At 54.2% G+C, this 20,218-nt stretch overlaps 7 protein-coding genes across 7 annotated transcripts; 3 read left to right on the forward strand and 4 right to left on the reverse strand.

Moving 5' to 3' along the window:
• Positions 1–1,698: 1,698 nt before the first annotated feature.
• On the forward strand, positions 1,699–4,970 carry J4E79_001305 (uncharacterized protein; the record flags this gene model as incomplete). The annotated part of the gene is made up of 4 exons (XM_049350215.1): positions 1,699–1,746; positions 1,824–4,050; positions 4,102–4,441; positions 4,496–4,970. The coding sequence occupies 4 exons, from the start codon at positions 1,699–1,701 to the stop codon at positions 4,968–4,970; spliced, it is 3,090 nt and encodes a 1,029-aa protein (XP_049215374.1).
• Positions 4,971–5,538: 568 nt separating this feature from the next.
• Positions 5,539–7,032, reverse strand: J4E79_001306 (uncharacterized protein; the record flags this gene model as incomplete). The annotated part of the gene is made up of 1 exon (XM_049350216.1): positions 5,539–7,032. The coding sequence occupies one exon, from the start codon at positions 7,030–7,032 to the stop codon at positions 5,539–5,541; it is 1,494 nt and encodes a 497-aa protein (XP_049215375.1).
• A 1,392-nt stretch (positions 7,033–8,424) lies between these two features.
• Positions 8,425–13,095, reverse strand: J4E79_001307 (uncharacterized protein; the record flags this gene model as incomplete). Its single annotated transcript, XM_049350217.1, has 1 exon — positions 8,425–13,095. One exon carries the CDS (start codon positions 13,093–13,095, stop codon positions 8,425–8,427), a length of 4,671 nt encoding a protein of 1,556 aa, XP_049215376.1.
• Positions 13,096–13,643: 548 nt separating this feature from the next.
• Positions 13,644–14,734, forward strand: J4E79_001308 (uncharacterized protein; the record flags this gene model as incomplete). The annotated part of the gene is made up of 2 exons (XM_049350218.1): positions 13,644–13,765; positions 13,822–14,734. The coding sequence occupies 2 exons, from the start codon at positions 13,644–13,646 to the stop codon at positions 14,732–14,734; spliced, it is 1,035 nt and encodes a 344-aa protein (XP_049215377.1).
• A 358-nt stretch (positions 14,735–15,092) lies between these two features.
• On the forward strand, positions 15,093–15,741 carry J4E79_001309 (uncharacterized protein; the record flags this gene model as incomplete). Its single annotated transcript, XM_049350219.1, has 2 exons — positions 15,093–15,366; positions 15,425–15,741. 2 exons carry the CDS (start codon positions 15,093–15,095, stop codon positions 15,739–15,741), a joined length of 591 nt encoding a protein of 196 aa, XP_049215378.1.
• Positions 15,742–16,519: 778 nt separating this feature from the next.
• On the reverse strand, positions 16,520–18,214 carry J4E79_001310 (uncharacterized protein; the record flags this gene model as incomplete). The annotated part of the gene is made up of 3 exons (XM_049350220.1): positions 16,520–17,871; positions 17,920–18,106; positions 18,182–18,214. 3 exons carry the CDS (start codon positions 18,212–18,214, stop codon positions 16,520–16,522), a joined length of 1,572 nt encoding a protein of 523 aa, XP_049215379.1.
• A 1,017-nt stretch (positions 18,215–19,231) lies between these two features.
• J4E79_001311 (uncharacterized protein) lies at positions 19,232–19,690 on the reverse strand (the record flags this gene model as incomplete). The annotated part of the gene is made up of 1 exon (XM_049350221.1): positions 19,232–19,690. The coding sequence occupies one exon, from the start codon at positions 19,688–19,690 to the stop codon at positions 19,232–19,234; it is 459 nt and encodes a 152-aa protein (XP_049215380.1).
• Between the last annotated feature and the right edge of the window lie 528 nt (positions 19,691–20,218).

Below are 20,218 nucleotides of genomic sequence, written 5' to 3' on the forward strand. Positions count from 1 at the left end.
GGCTATCCAGCGGAAGCGGTGGAGAATGAGGAAGCGCCGTTTTGTCGTGGGGGAGGCTGCTTTATATAGTGCGGAGATAGCCGTACCTTAATACCGGCGCTTTGGTGCTGATTACGTCGGGTGATAGAAGACTCTCGTGAGGCTGGGCAGACGCGTCGGGTGTATGTAGGAGCGGTGGCAACGCGTGAGGAGTTCTGTGCAGGAGGAAAGCGCAACGACGACGAGGTGGGAGCACTGAGAATTAGTGGGGTCTCGCTCTCAAAGCATTGGCCAGCCCTAACCAACCGGCTTCACCTTCATCACCTTTACCTGCACGACATAATTCGTCTTACCTGTTCTCTTACCAAGTCGCTATCTTTTCTGCCTCTGGATTTCTGCTTTTAAAAACCTTGCATATCGACTCTTGCATCGCTGCGGCTGTTGGCTATTTTCACAATGGTATGCTCATGATGTCACGCTTATGGAACCGGCGGCGAGTACCAAATTGACCAGACCCAAGGGAGAAATGGAAAAGGACTTGAGGACAGATCCTCCGTGTCATCCTAGAGCATGTGCAATTCAAAGTGTGTATCTAGTCAACTTGTATCATACTGAGCTAAGTGGTAGACTGCATACAGAAGAATAATTACAACGAGGAAAAGTGCAGAAAAGAGGTATGCATCCATGTCTTACAGAAGAGCCCTTGAACACAGAACGGCTTTGAACGCAGCCTGACCAAAACCAGGTTGATGCGCTATACGAATGCTGCAACGCCTTCTACAAAGAGCAAGGGGAGAATGCTAGCACGGTGAGCTGTCCGAAATATACCCTCCTTAAGTGAGTCTCGAGATCCGTTCAATTCATCAGCAGTTCTAACGACACCTCAGACTCAAGATGGAGCAGCGTGCGAAAGGGATATCATAGCCTCTAGCAAACAGTTGTATCCATATCCCGTGTAATTATAGTCGTGTAACATAACAAATCAAAACGCCTGGAGCTTCTTTCTGCGATTAACACTGGATCCTCGGCCTCTCTATGAAAAAGTATCGCGTCACTAGCAGTGTCGCAACGGAGCACGGTTTCTCTGAAGTCGACGGTACGTAGCATCGCGTCCACATGGTCTCCGCTGTCGTCTGGCTCATGCATATTGGAACACCAGCTACAGCGAACATCATAGCTATGCATTTTTGCCAGAGTACATTCATGGAAAGGGGCCCTTCGCGAGGCTGGCGCATCGAGATGTATGAGCCGAGAGAATCAGACGAATATGGTGCCTAAGACGTTCGCATGCCATTCGAGCAATGGGTCGTTAGCTTAAGAGATGTATCACTTCCTATATCATCCGCACTGTCATTCCCCACTTGGGAGTCCAGCCAGGTTACCAGAAAGCGCATTGATCTAGGACAGCACGAGCGCGTCATGAGAAACTGAAGATTCCTGACGAGACTCTAAAGGCGCCGTCCTGTGAAAACATTGTGCCGAGAGACTCTGGGTAAGGGCAGATTTTGAGTTTTATGTTCACTAGCGCGCCGAAGCTTGGCGACGCGCTAAGGGCAGGGACCGTCGGCGCGCGACTTGTGTTTTGTGATGGGCTTGGGGCAGTCAACCACGAGCATCGCAGCTCCCAACACGTCATTGGGGCGCGTCTGATCAACTACCACTGAGACTATCTCATCGCCTTCTTCCCGCCTTTCCGAATTCATACACTTCCCACCCGCCATGGCTTCACGATCATTATCGCGTCAGTCGCAGCCGACTGCAGCTCAGGTAAGTCATTAGAGAGATCCTGCTGCCTCCCGAGACACCTCCAACTCCGCTCCAATGGAGGCTGACATCTCATGCAGTCCAACAACAACAATGCGCTCCTTTTCGGAACATCCCGAGCCACGAACGGCGCCAAACCCAACGATCCGCTACAACCGCTGCGCGCAATGGCCGAACGTGTAGGGAAAGAGGTGGAGAAGTTTGCGGAGCGAGTAGACCATTGGCATGTCCATGGCAACGAATCGAAGAAAGCCAAATACCAGACCACGGTCAAGCTGGTCGGCAAGTTCCAAGACGTTGCGGAATCACACGTGAAGGAGTTGAAGAGAACGACCGAAGCAGAGAACAAGGGAAGCCTCAGCAAGACTGTTCGTCGACAAATACAGACTATGGCAGATGCGTCAGACAACCCGGGCCAGAGTCTGTTCGGCCAGTCGTCCCAATCAGTCATTTCGTCCATCGAACCGAACGCCGCCTCCGTCTCCGCGAATGTTCGAGAACTACGAGAATGGCAGGCTGAGCTTGCGACATGGAAACTGTTGAAGCTGGTCATCGAACATTACAACCCCGAGCCTGGCACCGATTCTGCTGCCGAGAAGCAAGCGCAACTGGAAGAGGCTGGGGGAACTGCAAGATACTGCAAGAATAGTGAGATCTGGGATCGTTTTCTGCTGGAGGATGACCAGGCGAAAGAGAAGGCGCTTGTCCTTCGCTGGTTGGAACAAACAGCGCGCGACAGTGACAGCGACGTCAAAGCGATTATTACAGGGCTTGAGGAACACTCCGGAAAGGGCGCGCATACATGGACCAGCGGATGGTTGGAGACGAAGACAAAGATCAAGCAGGCGAAGCGCATGGACGACATAGACCAACCTCTGAAGCCCATCAACTCGAATCTCAAGACCTCAGACAGGACCGCGAACCTCGTTACCCAACTGGACCCGGACGCCCCTTCTAGGCAAAAGCGCGCACTCGAACGGAGCGACGAGTACTACGAGCGCTCTCTCTGGATGGTCGCATACGAAATGATGCGACGGGGACTCCCCTGGAAGACAATCGTCGACTGGTGCTACGAGCGAAACGAGTCGTGGCGCGGTGTTAGCATTGGAGCTGCGTACGAGGGCCATCCTGAAGGTGGCCCGAATGTCGCGGGGCCGACGGTCGGCTATCTGTTCCGTCGCATGTGCTTCTACGCCGCAAGGGGTGCTCGGATACCATACGAAGGCGCTGTATATGGGCTGTTGAGTGGAGACTTGAAGCAAGTACAGACGGTCTGCAGGTCTTGGGACGACCATCTGCATGCGCACTACAACGCACTTCTTCTGTCGCGATTCGACTCATATCTCCAGAAGAAGCACCCGAATCGAGTGACAGAAAGCATGACTCAGAAGTTTCTGTTCCAGGACGCCGTCGCGAATATCGGAGAGTGGGAGAAATCACCGGAAAAGGTGATGAGCCTTCTGAAGCAGCAGAAGAGCACAGCAGCGCAAGCGGTCTCTCCGATCAAACTTATCCAGAGCGCGCTAATTGGCAGAGACGCTGATGATCTGATGCTGAAGATCGGTGTAGCTATTGCAGACATGTTCGACAAGGACGAGCGACCTCACAGTCTCATCATACACCCAGACTCACCAGAAGAGGACCGAAGCCCAATACCCGCCGGAGAACATCGCACATACCACGCAGAGCCATATTACCAGGCCCTTGCGAAAGATCCACACGCTTTCCGCATTATTGTCCACATCTTCATTGTCCTTCGCAACGGATTACACACGCTTTTCGAGGATACACACCAGGACAAGAAATTCTTAGCCATGGACAATGTCATCACAGCTTATATCGAATTCTTGCGCCTCACCAAACGATTCGATACTATACCACTATACGCCGCGCAACTCATCCCCGAACGAGCAGCCTACAGCCTTGCGCGCGTGCTTCCCGATATCAAGAACAGCTCTGAGCAACGACACTCCGTTGCGCTGATGGAGTCATACCGGATTGATGTTGTCCAGGTCATTTCGCAGAGCTTCACGTTTGCTTCGCGGGATAGTGGATTTACGCACTTCACCAACGATGGCTATGGCGTTATCACCAATCCTATCAGGCGGTTTAACATATTGGAGAAGATTACACTTCCGACCGAGCAGCTGCTATGGCCAGGCGTGCGTGTCAAGCGCACATTCGACGGTGCTGAAATAAGCCCACAAGACGAGGTTGTTGTCGATTCGGTGCAATGGTACAGCTATGTCGCAAAGGATTTCGAGAAGACGTTTGCACACTTGCAGAGCGCGCTGATCATCTTCCTTCGTAAGTCACGTCTAACATGCACAAACGGAAACTTGCTGACATATCATTCAGTCAATGGTCGACTTGCCGCCGCTGAGAAGGTCATCGGCGATCTCAGCGTCGAGACCCTGTCTTTGTCCAGGACAGAAGCCCTGCTCGGCTACCCCTTTGATTTCACAATGCCAGGAGCAGAGGAGCAGGATGAGCAGCGACTGCATGAACACCGTGACAGCCTGTCTACTGCTGACCGAGCTGCCGCTATTCCCATGGCTAAACTGCCCAGCGCAGACCGGCACAGGAGGACGGTGAACGCCATGCGCCAGAGTAGCACTTCATACTACACCCTCCAGCAGACTGTGCGCTTACTGGTCCTCTTCCGTGAATGGCGTGAAGAGGAGCAGACACTCATCCAGTTAGTCAACTTTCTCTTCCCTCCTCTAAACACACCAACTAACACCCGCTACAGAATCCGCGCCGAACGCAAGAAGGACGGGGCCTCTGCGAAACACAAGCCCGATATCCAACGCACGAGAGCGCTCCTAGACTCGATATCAAACGTTTTCGACACCCTCATCCCTGCCATCTCCGATGCCTCCGCCGCCGATCCTGAATACCTCACAAGTAAGACCTGGGAGTTGATGAAGGCCTACATACCAGACATGATTCTCGCATACCTCTCAGTCCTGCAAGCGGCAGCCTGGTTCCTGAACAAGGACCCCGCGATCAAGGCCATGGAAGTAGCTGTTGTAGTAGCGGACAGGAGTAACGAGTGGGTGCAGAGGTGTCTGCTGGAGACAGGCAGGATGAGCGAAGTACTGGAGTGCTTAGCGGCTGTATCGAAATGTATGTTGAAGTTGACCGAGGGTGGCAAGGAGAAGGGCAACAAGAAGAGGGGCGGAAAGGGCGAGACGCTTAGGTTGTGGGATCTGGGCGCACGATAGATCATGTTTACGCGGAGTTGTAAGATATCGAATGGAACGGGAAATCATGTAGCATGCGTGTGCATTGTTTTTGGAGCGATGTTAGAAAGCAAAGCAAGCATCAATCGATTACCTCAAGTCAGTATACAAACGGTGTTAACATGAATGAAACCTGAGCAATGCATGTACCAATTGAGGACAGATATTTGTGGTGTGAAATGAAGCTCTTCCTGGAGCTCACTCTCGAATAGTCATATATCTAATGCAGCGATATATACAAAACCCATACCATGAAGAAGCGAACAGGTGACGATGCTAAAAGCCAGCACCCAAGAAAATAAGCAAACGATGCCTGATTCCATCAGGACCCGCCCAAAACGCCATTTGGTGGAGGTCGTCAAAGTTCGTGTCTATCCAAAATGCGAGTATGCAATTTTCGCTTTGCGGAACAAAATCATCGCTGGTAACAAAGGGAAAGAGAAACAGGTGGAGAAATCGGCTATGCGATGCAATGCAATAAGATGCCAACGCTGAAGATGCGCGCGGGGAGAAGTGAAGCGTGTGTGTGGTGAAGGCGGTAGAGATGCACTCAAAAGTCGACACTCCATCTAAACCTGGGATCCCTCTCTGGCGGTCCAAAGTTGCGATCGAATGGGACGTTTACGATGCCTTCTTCCTCTTCGTCCCAATCTCGCGATAGGCTGAAGCCACTGTCGGACATATCCCGTCGTGCTCTTGCTGCCATGTCTTCTTCTGAAGGCGGTAGGCGGATCTTGGCTTCGACGAGTGGTGCGGAGACGAAGCGCGAGTTGAGGAGGGCGCGAGGGGACACGAGGTCTTGGAGGCAGTTTAGGGACGAAATGTCGGACGAGCTGAGAGGTTCGCGATGTTTGGTGTAGTAAGGGATAGAATCGGGGGTCGACGTGGTGGTGTAGCGGTGGTGTGCTGGACTGGGCTTCTCGGGAAGCGGGAGTGCGTTTTCGTCGCTGCCATTCCTCCCCGAGTTGCTGGACAGAACAGTGGAGAGTGCGGGTCGGCTCTGACGGACGCGGATCACTTTGATGTCTGGGACGACTGCGGAACGAGGTGCGGAGTTGCCTCGGACGATTGTGTCGCTGGAGTCTCCAGATGAATGCTGGGTGCTCACTGTCTCGGTCCGCGCCATGGCGAGGTCGACCTTGGTATCTCTTCTCTGTCTTCGGCGTGAACTGCTCGTGGCAGAGGGCGGCCGAGCTTGTGGGGTCCTGCACCGTGATGGGTTGAAGTACGAACCGTTCGGCGATGCTGAGCGGGCCTCGGGTGTCTCGCCTCGTTCCAGCTTGTTCATCAGGTGCCTTGTGCTGACCTGGCGACCCAAGCTCAATTCGACGCGACTACTGGCACCACTGCCACTTCGACTCCTGTTTCTTGCTCGTTCTTTTCCAGCCATGACACTAGCTTTGGGTGGAGGTTGGAGCATCCATCGGTTGTCGAGGGGGTCGGGAGAGGGGAGACTGACGACAGGAGGGTGCAGATCGTTGACGGGTGGTGCGCGCGCGGTGTAGTAGCTGCCGGATCTTGAAGTGCCTGGTCTCCGTATCTGATAGCCGGCGCCTCCTGTTGACGAGCCTGTCATGGTCTGCTCGAGGTTTATCGAGGGCTCGTCGTGGCCCCATAGATCCTCGTCTTCCCTCTGATAGCGCTTGTGGTTCCATGTCTCATCGTCGTCGAGGGTATCGTCGCTCAGGCGCATGTCACCTGCTTGGTCGACATCGATGCTGCTCCCGCCCTTGCTCATAGCCGAGCCCTGTGTTCCGCGAGTTGGCATGCCCCTTGTGCTGCCTGTAGTGCCCGTGTTGGTCCTCCGCGCCCTTCGTGGCGGCGGTCCTGGGCCCATGACGATCTCCTCATGCCAGTATATATTGGTCCCAGTGGGTTCGGGATGGTGGTAGGCGTCGGGCTGCTCGAGTTCCAGCTTCTCCCGCACTTTCCTCGCGGCCTTTGCTGCTTTCCGTCTCTTCCTGCCGTCCGAGTAGCCGGTGCAGGGGGCGCACGAGGCATAGTGAAAGACAGCACTCTGGACGCCTCTCATGAACCAGGCCATGGTGGCGGTGATATATATTAGCCAACCGGTAGCTTGCGAGAGGGTGAGGGCGGCGGAGATTGGGACGCGCGTTGTGGTGTTGGTCGGCGGAGAAGGTCGCAGGCGCGGGAGCACTCGGTCCTGGATGGAGTATGGAGAGTCATTGCCGCTCTCCGTCGTGGAGGCTTCCAAAGGGTGGTAGAGAAAGGGTCAATCGCTGTGGAGCGCCGACGTTTCGTCGCTGGTTTGGGTGAGCGCGGTCCACGGATCCGGTTTCCGGCCGGGGTGGAGAAGCAGTGACGATGCAGGACAGACACGTCTGGGCAGGTTGGCGGCCGGCTCTGGGATGAGGTCTCTTAGCTTGCGCGAATTGCCATGCACGCAAGCGATTGCCCTGCGCCTTTATCGAAGCCGCTGATGACGAAGACTAATCCCCAGCTCGACGAGCCCGGTCAGTGATCGTCGTCCGACACGTCCAGTTCCGCCTTAGCGGAAACCCTCCCGATCGAGCGCGAAACGTTGACTTTGTTTCTAGCGCACCCGGGCAGCTCATCAATCTCCATTAATAGCTCGACTACACACGCCATGAAACACTCCCAGTTGTCCTTTCCGCCCTGAGCTACACAGCACAACGGCATACCGACACCTTTGCACCTTCCCTTAGAGGCCAGACCAGGCCACCAAGCTGCATAACCGCGGCACAACTGCCCCGGCCGTGTAGCTGCAAAGCCCTGCCAACACATGCATAAACTAGCGGGGTTGAGGCTGCTATCCCACTTGGCGAGGCTGCGCGACTGGGGAACCCATTGGCCTTCTTCTGCCACCGTCACCACGTCTGCACCCTGAGACAGGTTGGACCCTTCACCAGAGGTAACCAGAATTCGTGTCACATTTCTAAGGTTTCAATGTTGCTGCATCCACACCATCATATCTTAATAAGTAAGCAGTTGCTAGGGCAATGTATGCTTCTACCTTGATGACATTCTCTAGCATGCGACACGAATTCTAGCCACCCCTGCTGCCTTGTCAAAGTCACCTGAGGTCAGCATCGAGGAAAGCACGTTTAGCAAAAGAAAAAGCAGATGGTATATTGCTCTAAAGGTGGCTTCGCTAACGCCATGTCATGTTATCATAACGCAGTCCCTCGCGCCCACACTCCAACCTGAAAGCTCGAGGGCCATCAGCCCGAGTTCGACGAAAAGAAGTACAGGGAATATGGTCAGAAAAGCGACCGCAACGCAAGCACGTATGGTTACGTACTGTACCCATGCCAGAACCGCCGTAGCAAAACTGTCCAGAAGCAGGGCGAACCTTACAGCCGCGATATTAATTACGCTGAGCAGACTACAGGTTCGTCAACATCGCGCCCCCATCTGACACACATCAGGGCGATTGAGCAGTCTTGACGACTACTCACTCTCTGATTTGCGCCTTCAACCCAGCATTCTCCCTCTTCAGTCTAGCGTTCTCTTTTCGCAGGCGGGCCAGCTCCTCTTCGCTCGTCTTCAACCGACGTTCCACCTCTTCGTTAGCCTTTCCCTTGCGAGCGCTGCTTGTCACCCTCTCTAGCTCTTCGTTGAATTTCACGTACAGTGCCTCGTTCTCCGCGTTTACGTTGCGGTACAACTGATCTAGGTGCTTGCATCGAGCCTCCGATACTTGTAGTGAAGTTGTTACGTCGTTTGAGATTCCCGAAGTACGTGCAGAGAGGGTTTCCAGTGTAGCTCTGAGCTTCTCTAGAGCAGCCACACGCGCTTCAGCCGTCCTTGCAGCTGTCCCATTCGTTATCAACGATGGAGCGGAGCTCTGGGTTGTCAGACGCGGCATGCTTCTAGCATTCAGCTCTTGACCGATGGCACTCAGTTCATTCTGCAAAGCTTGCGAAGCTGTGTCGATATCGTGTTGCTGAGTTTGCAGTCGCTCGCGCAGCTTTTGAGGTGATTGCATCCTCAGCTTCTTGGGAGGGCTCCCAGTCAAAGGAGTGCTGGCTTTGGTCGGAGATCGTGGAGTCGAGGGTGGCAGTTTGACAGCGTTGCCGGATCCCGTTCGTTCATGCAGACCAGCACTCGTAGTTGGTCGTAGATTGGGGATGGCTGAGCTGTTCGGGAGGTTTAGAGGATTGGGAATGCCTGAAACAGTCTCGCTTCGCTTCTTCGTAGGGCTGTTTGACTTGATGGTGACTTCATCATCGACGTCTGGCTTCATCGTGACCGACTTTCCCCTAATGTGTGCTGGACGATCCAAGCCGACTGCAGGGGAGTTCTCCTTCCTGTCTGTCCTTTCCACCCGCAGCGGTGAGCCTAGTCGGGTAGGCGTCGGTATCGACGAAGTGTGTTTGTGTAAAGCCATTGTAGCGGCTGAAGGAGCCAGCGGGGACTCGCTAATCTGGCGTGTTTCGTGGCGCAATGCAGGATCGACCTTGCGAGGAGTCTGCGGGGACCACTCGGGTACATCGTCAGCATCCTGCAACGTCTTGAGATCGCTCAAAGAAGAGCGGCGCTTCTTGCGGGGAGGCCCAGTAGTGGGAGGTACCTCTCCAATTGTCCCAAGATTGCCCACGAACGACCGACCATTAGCGTTCGAGTTCGAGTTCTGGTTTGAACTCGCGTTTTCAAACGTAAACGCGCCGAGAACAGTCGGACGGTCGCGAGAGGACGGTCGCTTTGGCGACAGGCGAGCAGCAGCGTCTATCGAGTTGGAGCGACCAAGGTGCCCGGGACCAGCCTTCCCCACGCTGGGCGACTGGAGGTCTGTGCCATGGCTGTTCTTGCTTAATGAGCGCCAGAGTGAGCCTACCTTGGACTCATTCTCTGACTTGCTGTTCTCGCGTGTCAAGGTACCAAAGCCAAAACGTCTCCGCAGTGATGTGTTGGAGTTGAGCGAGCCGGCAGCAGCGTAGCGACTCTTGGAGTCCATAGAGCCATAGTTTGGAGTACTGAACCCAGGTGTCTCGGCTGGAAACAGGGCGTCGATATCTTGCACCAAGCGGTCCATAAGGGAGATGAAGTCGTTTGCGTTGCCGGCAGGCACTAACATCTCGGCAAACGCTGCTGTGAGAATGCCTCGATCGCCATCGTTGCTGGTGCCATCGAGCAGTTCGGCTAGCAGATTGATGACAGCGCGGAACGCTCGTTGGTTTGGAGGGGCAAACTGGTCGAAAGTGTATTTGAAGAACTCCTCGAACTCGTCAGGTGGCATGCTATCTGATCGCATCTGTAATGAGACCAATGTGGCGTGCGACAGCACAGGACCCATTCGCTCTTTCCAAGCGACGCTCAAAAACTTCTCAAACACTGCGAAAAGTACATCCACAGATGATTGACCAGCGAGTTCAAGATTGGCAGGGTTCTCCAAAAGCGTATTGTAGAGTTCGTTGACAACGAGTTCATCGGCGACAGCTCTCGCCCTGACAGAGCGTCCGACAATGTTCCCTTTGCGTGCGTGCAGTGCCAGAGTCAGATTTGCCAAGGTGTCTTCAAGCTTTGAGAAGGGGTCGCTTGGGCCGTTGAAGGTGGCGCTCTTGGTGGTGCTGGAGGAGGTCGGGCGTGACATCTCCCCGTCATGGCTGTACGTACGATTCGGCCCAAGTTGAACCGGAGGTGCCATGCGCGGGACCTCCCCCATGGTATGCGCATTGCGTTGGAGTCTACGAGAGCCTCCTCCTTCGCGGCCAATACTACTCACACTGCCACCAAAGAAACTAGACAGCATCTTCACTGGAGAATGTGGACGGCTCTTACTACCAGTCTGTGGTTCTGCCTCGTACATCTCCAGAGCGAGTGACTTGAGTATCTGTTGGTTTCGCGTCAGATACGCCTCGGCCAGTGTGTGGTTCTTAACGCTGTTCCGCAGTTGGAAGTAGTTGGCGAGGCGCTTTGTGAGAACAGGTCGGAACTCTTGGTCTGTTAATTTGTCGCGTGCTGTGTATCCATAGGCCCCGTTTGACTCCAGCAGATAGAGTCCGTCGCCAAGTATGGAGATGGTAACAGTAAGCTCGACGCCGCTGTCGCCGACCTGAATAGGCTTGGTGAACTTCGACCCTTCGACAAGAATCTGCACTCTCGCAGGCTCGCGTCGACCTTCCACCTGCTGGCCAGCTGCCTCTTCCGCTATAGATGAAAAGAAACTGAGATCGCCTGGCAAATTTCGAACGTCCCATTTGCCGCCCTCTCGCTCCGCCTCCGGAAATCGGCCTTCGACACGAGCTTTGGTGAGCTCTTCGGTAACCTTGTGGCCTTTACCCTCGTAAGAGCCCTGCAGATAGAACATGCGAATGCCAAGCTTCTGGCGTTCTCGACTCCTCGGTCGTCCGGGCTGACTGGCGAGCGGTACCGGGGATATCATTTGGAGTATAGATCCTTCTGAGTGCTCACTGAGAAATACGTCACTGAGGCTCAAGTACTGATGAAACATGAGCTCCGTAGTTCCATCAAATGAGTCGGCGAATTTGGGGTTGTCGAGCTCGGCGAGCAAGCCACGCGCATTGATGGAACCATCCTCCGACTTTTGAAGAAGCACCAAGAAGTCCGTGAAGAGTACCATGATACCGGACACCGTAGCAGGTCCAGATAACTCCCCGTGATATGGTGGGGACAGCTCTACGCAATCAATGGCTGAGATCATCCGTCCTTTAGGGTTGAATCCCGAAGGCCATGAAGTCACCATTTTACGCAAGCGATCGAACACTCTGATCTGCTGCGCCGTGGGACCTTCTCTTGTGCAGATATCCGAGATCATGTCCCTTGCCTTGAGGAAAATCTTAATAGCCGGATGCCTGAGGGGCAGTTGCTTGATGATGTTGTCGATGTACAGGTTGTATCGTGGCAGGCGCTGAACAGGCTCGATGAGCATAGATGTGAGTCGCTGCTCGCCCGTCTCGTAGACTCGCTTGGAGAAACTGGAGGCTGTGTCTTTTGTGAAATGCTTCAGCAGCTGTGAGAAGTCGCCGTGGGCCGCCATGTAGTCGGTGTAGCAATCTGCAAATTGTGGAAGCCACTCAACAAGAGCCCTGGCAACGGCGGCCGCTCCAGTAACATCTGGTGCGTCCTTCTGTCCACGCAGGGGGGCGATGTAGACATCGTCCGTTGCCGTCTCAATGTCCTCAATGGCTCCGTTCTCCGACTCTTCTAGAATTACACGTAGAGCGTCTAGGAATTGTGAATTGGCCTCTAGAATCTTGTCCAGACTGGGAGGAAACAAGCCTCTCAGTGCTTGTTCGGTAGGGCTGGAGCTCGAGCTCGACTTCTGCTTGGCCTTCTCACGGAACTCGACCGCTACTGTGTGTACCAGCTCGTCCAGCTTGTAGACATAGTTCTCTTCCGTGTCCAACAGTTCACACATCTCCCGTCGGAGAGTCTCTTTTTGTTTCCTTGAGAAGGATTGTGATCGGTTGAGGGCGGTCGGTTTGGAGGGTGCGCGGCGGAGTTTGGAGGTCGGGAGGAAGGCGCCGTCTCCGAACAGCCTTACGACGGGCGCGTACTGTCCGTATCGCTTTTCGATGAGGTCTTCTTCGAGGTCTTCGAACTGGCCGGACTCGCGCGATTCCAGCTTCGTGACACTGCCCTGGGGGAGGACTACATCCAGATCTATCCAGGAAAGCGTCTGCTCGCCCAAAGCATGGCGCACATCGATTATGACATCTGCGACGTTCTCGACCTTGATCATCCTGGCAGCGACAATGGCGGCATGCGCCTCGGAGAACAGCCTGGGGGCCATGGGCAGGTTGGCGGAGGAATCATACCGCCTCTCCCAAGCGCTCTTGATCTCCGCGGGCAGCTCGAGGAAGTACTTGTACAGGCTGAAGGCGAGACCGCGACATATCTCGTCGCCCTGCTCCTCGCGCGGCAGACATGTGACGGCATTGTAGTACGTGGCTGTGGGCGAGATAATCAGGCGGGCGAAGTTCTGGAAGCCGGCCGGGGTGAAGACGTGGGCCTGGATGCGCGAATGTGTCGCCTGGGTGGAAGTGGCCGTCGGACCGTAGAAGATGAGCATGGGGGAATTGGAGAGCAGCTCGTCGGTCGTGTAGAAGAGCGACAGGTCCTCGGCGGACAGGGCCGCGGGCTCGGGGTTGATTACGACCATGGTGCCAATTGCGCGGAAACGAGTGACGGCGACGGCGGGCAGCAGTCAGACAGTGAAGAGGCAATTAGGACGGTGGGTGCATGGCTGGGCGCAGCGGCAGAGGGGCAGGCGGTGTTGTTGTCGTCCGAGTCGGTGGTGCTAGGAAGCCATTGGGGTAGAGAAGGGACAGTGGAGGCGCGTCCCGGGACTAAACAACAACGAATCCCATGGATCTTGTTGAAGCCCGAACCAAGAAAGCGGTCATGCGGCTGCGACCAAGCGCGGGTGGGCAGCTGCAGCGCGAATAACCAAGGTGCCACAGGTGCGACACGCCCGAGCATGGGGTTCCCAGCAAGCGGCCGCGGTGACAAGTATTTTTGGCCTGCAAATGATGCCCTTGCAGCGTATCGTCCGATCCGTCTCTCTGCTAGCTGCACATCGCCGCACCCCGCAGTGTCCACAAACAAAAAAGCACCGTCGTCATAGCAGCTGCCGCGACGAGATGAGGTACAACAGACTTTGAGACTGTCAGCAGCCTGAGATTGCCGTCGTGCGTGTTGAGTCAGGACATGGCCACGCAGCAAGATGAAGGCGGTGTGCCCTTCTCCATTGCCCACCAGCAGCAGCACTTCCGCCTGCTAGAGCTGCCCCCCGAGATTGTTGAGCTGATAGACGCGCCCAACCCGCCGCTGTAGGTGCGCTGACCCGTCGTTTCCATGCGGATACCCTTCTCATCACACGCGCTAGGCTCTCCATCAAATCCCAAGTCCAGTCTGCCGCTTCTGGCACGTCCAACGCGAAGCCTGCATATGCAGTACTTTGTACGCCGAACAAGACCTTCCAGCTGCGCCAGGTCCAAACCTCCAACTCGCTCTACATAGCCCAGCCCGCGCTCGAGGCCCATGGCAACGAGATACCCACCCCTGCCACGCGCGCCATTGCGCTGTGCACCGCGACGCTCGAAGCCCATGCGTCCACCGCGTCTGCCACCGCCCTACTGAGAGAGGCACTGCCGGTATACGACATTGTTGCAGGGGACGTCGACGCGACTAGCAATGGCAGGAGCAAGGCGAGCATGTTCAGCGATACGCCCTTGTCGGATGGGGAATGCCAGGTTGGATGGGACGAGCTGATGGCATTTGAGACCGATGGAGGATCATACCAGCCTTCGCCGAACGCCCTCTCACAAGTATGGAGGTCCATCAACGCCGCTGCACTGGCCGAGGGCATCAAACTACAAGCGCAGTTCTTGACCAACGACATCACTAAAGCCGCAGCTGAAGAAGGGCATCCGCCAGGCCTTGTAGAGGCCATACTGGCATACCTATCCACAGCAGACAACGACAGGAACGGACCATGGTCGTGTCTGGATCGGGAAAAGACTGTCGCATTTACTGGCAGGACACTGCTGGAAGCCAAACGCGGCGCAGACTTCCTCATCGCCGACTTCACCGACACGTGGGAGGACCGCCTGCCCGAAGTATGGCGCAAAGACGCGCAGCTCGGTGCCATCGAAGGCATCTACGACTTCCCATCCGATACAACGATAAGGGCGAAAAGCAAGGCTGCTACAACTGCAGGTGGAGACAGCTCAGTGGCAGCCATGAAGCCGTCAGCGCGCAAGTGGCACGAGAAGTTTGCCAAAACGAGAAAGAAATAAGCATGGTCGCGTTGGTGATAGCGAAGTCACGTGATCCGGCGCGTTATCAACGCGTCTTACCGGGATCGGGAAGTGCAACTGCCGGCCGCTTGCTAATGCAAATTTCACAAGCCGCCAGTGGCTAGATGGGTAATCACCTCCCAAGCATGCAAGGCTGTGCCACGCAAAACATAGATACCCCAAACTATATCTTTACATCGTCTTCGAGTGACATTGTTGTTTTTCTCTCCAGCGTATGAAGCGTGTTCAATCTATCGCATCCATCCTCAGAGCCCCACCTCGACTTGCTCTGACATCGTTTGGAAGGCAGTATTCCACGGTCAGCCCCAGACTGCAACAATCTGAACGCCCCGCAAACATGGCAACCATCTCAGGAGATGACGGTCCTACTGCACCAGCCCCTCCTGTAGTCAATGACCCAAACTCCACCCCTGCGGCCAATGAGGAAAAGCCTCTACCTAAACTCTCCGCATCCGAGTTTCGCCAGTATAACAGAATGGCGGAGCACATGAACTATTTCCACGATAACTTCAGAGCGACCTGGAAAGTTCTCTACGGGGCATGTGAGGCACAAAAGAGACCCAAGAACATGTCCATCCGCCAATTTATCAGCATGGGCCAGCAATTTTGCCGTTAGTTTCACCCACAACTCAGCCAAAAAAGTATCATCATCTAACCATTCCCATATAGATCATCTCACAGTGCACCACACAATAGAAGAGCAGCACATCTTCCCCGTCTTGGCCAAGAAGATGCCCGCCTTCAAGAAGGAACTCGACCTTCTCACCCAGCACAAGCAGATCCACAAGGGTCTTGATAAGCTAGAAAAGTACCTTGAAGAGTGCGAGGGTGGGGAGCGAGAGTTGCGTTTGGGCGAGTTGAAGGAGATATTCGATTCTTTTGGCGAAGTTTTATGGCAGCATCTGGATGATGAGGTCAAGCAGTTGGAAGCCGAGAATATGAGGAAGTATTGGAGTTTGGATGAGATGAGACGGATTCCTATGTAGGTTTCCAGGTTGAATTGCGATGGGCGGAGGGCGAGCGAAGGCACAGGGCGTTCAAGTAATGACGACTGGATGCATACCTGCAATCTTATGACACTTTTCTCACTGTCCCTGCCAACCGCCACTGCGCGATGCACCAACATCCCGAAGAACCCTTCAAGCTCTTGCGTCCTTAGGCCTCCAGACCCCCAGACAAAACACACAACGATGCAAACGACATTCAACAACCCATAAAACGATCCACATACACGGGCTAATACACTAGCGCCGCCCCTAGTTCACGCCTCGAAACGGGTGACAGCAGACCCAACGTTCCCTGAGGCAACTTCATGTTCGTTTCGCACTATTGATTTGTTTTGGATTGGGGATTCAGGTACAGGGACCGGGTTGCTGGGAGGGGAGCCGTCACACTAAATTTATTCGTGAGTCTGGGTCAGGGTCTACCGCGTGAGATGTTGCTGTTGATGTAACGATGAAGCGACGATGTACAGCGATGAGTCTGTGGGTAGAATGCATTTGAATGTAATACGAATAATGTGGCGCACGGGAAGTGTTCATGTATCGATAAAAAGAATGCAATGACTGCTATTGTACATGCCACATGAAAAAAGTAAAAGGCCATAAAGCTTGTATAAACTTCCAATACATGCGCAAAAAGCAGATGGGTATGATGAACACCAGAAAAAGCTTTTGCCGCCCAGCAGTGTATTAGTACCTTCCCCATCCCCACAAACGCCTTCGCTGTAAAAACATCGCATCAATCCGCTCCAAGTCCGCCCGTTCACTTCGGAAGCTGCAAGCCTATCATACTCCTCTTCTTCAAACTGAGGAAGCGTCTTGGGCTGCGGAACTCCCAATCAATTCTTGGTGTCCAACCGCCCTCTCCAACAACATCAGGTATACTAGGCGCGCCACTATCGCTTCGTTGGTGGTATGCTGGTTCAGGCGCCTCCGGTCCATCCCCTCCTGTCGTACGGCTGAAGACGCTCCTCGTAGGGCTCTTGCTCATGCTGAAGGTCGATTCAACCGGGCTAGGGAGTTGCTGCCACGGCCCTCCAAGTCTTCGGACGATTCTCGCTTCCTCACTCTCCCGCCATCGTTGCTTTTGCTCCGCGGTCGCAAAGGTAGCTAGTGTGCTGGTGGACTTGCTGATGAACGAGGATAGGCGCTGGGAGATGATGGAACTGCGCGCTGATCTATCTGCCGTCTTTGGTACTGCCAGAGAGCTGCGGGCCGAGTTCCTGTTCAGGTCCATGTCTGGCGGCGCCAGGGAGCTGCGCGAAGAGTTTCCGAGATCTATCTCTATAATCCTGGGGGCAGGGAGCTCCTCGACCTTCTCGTTCTCTAGCTCTTTTTCTTCGTCTTCACTGAAAGATCTGGTCGACTTGTTGTCATCTTGTACGCTATCCGAGGAAGTAGGTCGCGAGTCTTGCATTTCCACGTCGCCCATTCGTGATCTAGCGTAGCTACCAGGCCCCTTTGCGCCATTGGGGATGTGCCAGCGGAGGTCTACGCGAAGTATGGCGTACATGAGTACCGTCTGGATCTCCACGAGGAAGTTGAAAATGTAGAATGGTGCCTTGCCGAGATAGCCTGGTAGAGGTTGTGATCTCGGGACTGGTGTCTGGAAGGCAACACCACAGCGATACCATGCGCCAATAGAGAGGAGTGTGGTGCCAATCATCAGGACTATGACTTTTGTACGAAGACGGCCCATACCGAAATGATCGAGCGGCGAATAGGGAATGAGAAGCGTGAGCATCGTCATCGGCAAAGGTAGTGTAGCGACGATAGCCAGGAAGGTTGCGCCGTACTGCTGGAAGCCGCGGTCCGTCGCTCGAGTTCCTGCGCTGAGACTGTAAAAGCTCTGAACTGTAGCTGTAATGACAGCGATAAGTGTCAGGCCGATCAACGCGTAAAGAGCTTTGAACGCGATGCCAAACGCAGGATGCCAACCCACCGACGGATGTGTCGACCTTACTAGGCGCATCGCGAAAACGAGATTGATGACGAATAGTATAAGAACACCTGCTGCGATGAAGATCTGTGCAGCAATCGCAAGTGGAATGTTGGTTGGATTAGAGGCCGATGCGAGTCGCAAGATTGATGTCAATATGCGTTCCATGCAGAAGACTTCCGAATAGTTAGCATCCATGTCAGCCAGAATGTGGCTATACATACGGAAGATGAAGAGGTTTGGTAAGAACTTGTGACCTCGTGCTCTGTTCTTTTGGAATATCTTCATGTGTACCGCTGCTCCGACCATGAAGAAGAACATAAAGACAGTTTGGGCAGGAATGTCGATGCGTTTCACTGGAGGACCACCCAGAGGCCATGCCATAGGAGCATATGGTGGCGCTTGTGATGCCTTTTCAACGTCAGCGACTTTGTCTCTCTCCAAGTTCCAGACCCATCAGATAAGCCTGTGGGTGGGTATACTTACCACAGAAGGTGGTATGCCGCCTTGTGATGCCATGGTATCGCTAGTTGCGCTTATTCGACTTTTCAGACCTGATTTGCGCCGGCGATAGGCGATGCGTGGTGATGAGAGTCGAGACTAGTCAATAGTCGGAGTACCAGGACGTCGAAGCGATACGGGGAGCTTCGCGCAGCGAGGCGCAAGCCCACCATATATGTTGCGCCGCACCATTCCAATCATCACTCCACTTGTGTCAACACGCCTGCAGAACACTTGTGCTATGTTTTGTCCATGCGTCCAAACAGTAGTGTGGTGTTTGATGTTAGTGTCTGAATCGCGAAACCGAGACACCGATCGCTATTTCGGGACTGCCGCTAGAACAACGTCAGGAACTAATACCACGTTCTGACCACGGGAGCCCTGTACATCGAATGTCAATGTTCGATGAACCCAATCTGCAGTGCCAAAGTCATCGATCTCACACAGACGTCGGTAGCTGGCTTACATGCTCGAATAAAACGACGTCACACCTCAGCTGCGAAACAGCCCGATCAGGCCAATGTTGCGACGTACCCAACGGCTTGCGACTTAAAACGCATTTCATTCATCCCGTCCATCTCTTGCTCAGGTATTCATTGAGACTGCGAACGTATGCCGTGCACCATGGTCCGCATTCATGAACATTGCTACTACTTAGGAACCGAGGCGTTTCAAGAAGCCCCACGAATGCCCGGACTGTATGCTATAGCTGACACTGCCTCTGGTGGTCTATTCCACAACGTTCCCGGCTCGCACTTTGAAGTCTTCGCAGCTTTGGAGGCCTGACGTCTGTCATCGGAAGCTGTCAGGCATGCAAGAGCTGAGTCTACAGAATACCCAGGAGGTGCTCGCTGTCCCAGTACATATCACCCTGTACTCTCCAACCCCATTGCTGATCTCCAGGGTCCCCCGCCGTCTTAATCTGCGTAACATGAACCGTCGACGTCGTCAATAAGGGCTGGCAGTATCGCCATTACTCTCCGTCTCGCTTTGACCGTCCAGGTGTGTTGTACATCAAAATCGGCTAATCTTGTCTCAAGATGTGGGTACTCGGTTGAGCTGGTAGTGACCAGTCTCAGCAGTAACATCGTTGTCACGATCTTCTTCGTGAGCTTCCTCGTATAGTGTCTCATCGCCCAGTTCAGGGGCATGTCCATCATCTGTGCCAGCCTGTAGAACATTCTGGCATCTCGTCAATGTCAGTTGTCCGAGTCCTACGTGAGTTTGGGCGTTTTCAAGTCTTGACGAAGTGTTCGCACCAACGATCATAGGTGTTTTGCCGACAACTAAAGCATTTGCGGTAATCGTAGCCCAACCCGCCGATAAAGGTGGTGACCCAGCTCGTAGAACTAGTTCGCGCTTGATACCAGGCTTCTGTCTCTTGGTCGGATTGGCGATCCTTTGGCGGTTGACAATTCTCTTGGGAACGAGCTTTAGTTCGGAACCAACAAACCCGTCAAAAGCATCTCGAAGGTTTGGACAATATCGCTGCATCTTAGTAGAAAGTTGTGTGGGTCTCTCCAGGGGCTCTGTGCGCATTCCCATTGGTTCGGTCTTGGGAAGGCCGACAGAGTCTGGCGGTTGTGTTGTCTTCGGTATCAGCCTACTCTTCGTGATGATGACGCCGCCTGAAGTCTGCGTGAAGGTCAGCAGTGTCAGCGTTGACTATCGTTGACATACGGAGATGTGCAACGTATTTGTAAGACGTATTTGGCTATCTTCGATAGGGTCCACGACCGCAATGGGAGCAGCAACATTGAGAGTAACATCCTAAAGTCAACAGCGTTAGCTGGCCGCAAGCTACCTACGACGAAACCCGTGGAAGCTCCTTACACCCGGTAGGGGTAGTCCATCCAGTGTAGTAGTCCGCAGCAAAGCGAGCTCATGTACTGGCAAACGCCGTTTCCGAGTGCTCGAAAGCCCGTTGCGAAGTCCTTGTTTGCCGCCGCTAACAGAGGCTAGACAGAGGTCTGGTGGTGATGAACTTGGGATGTCGTATACAGATGGCGCCTTCGTGAGATC

The sequence above is a fragment of the Alternaria viburni genome (assembly GCF_023758015.1).
Source record: "Alternaria viburni strain BMP 2772 chromosome Unknown scaffold_2, whole genome shotgun sequence".
NCBI classification, from domain to species: domain Eukaryota; kingdom Fungi; phylum Ascomycota; class Dothideomycetes; order Pleosporales; family Pleosporaceae; genus Alternaria; species Alternaria viburni.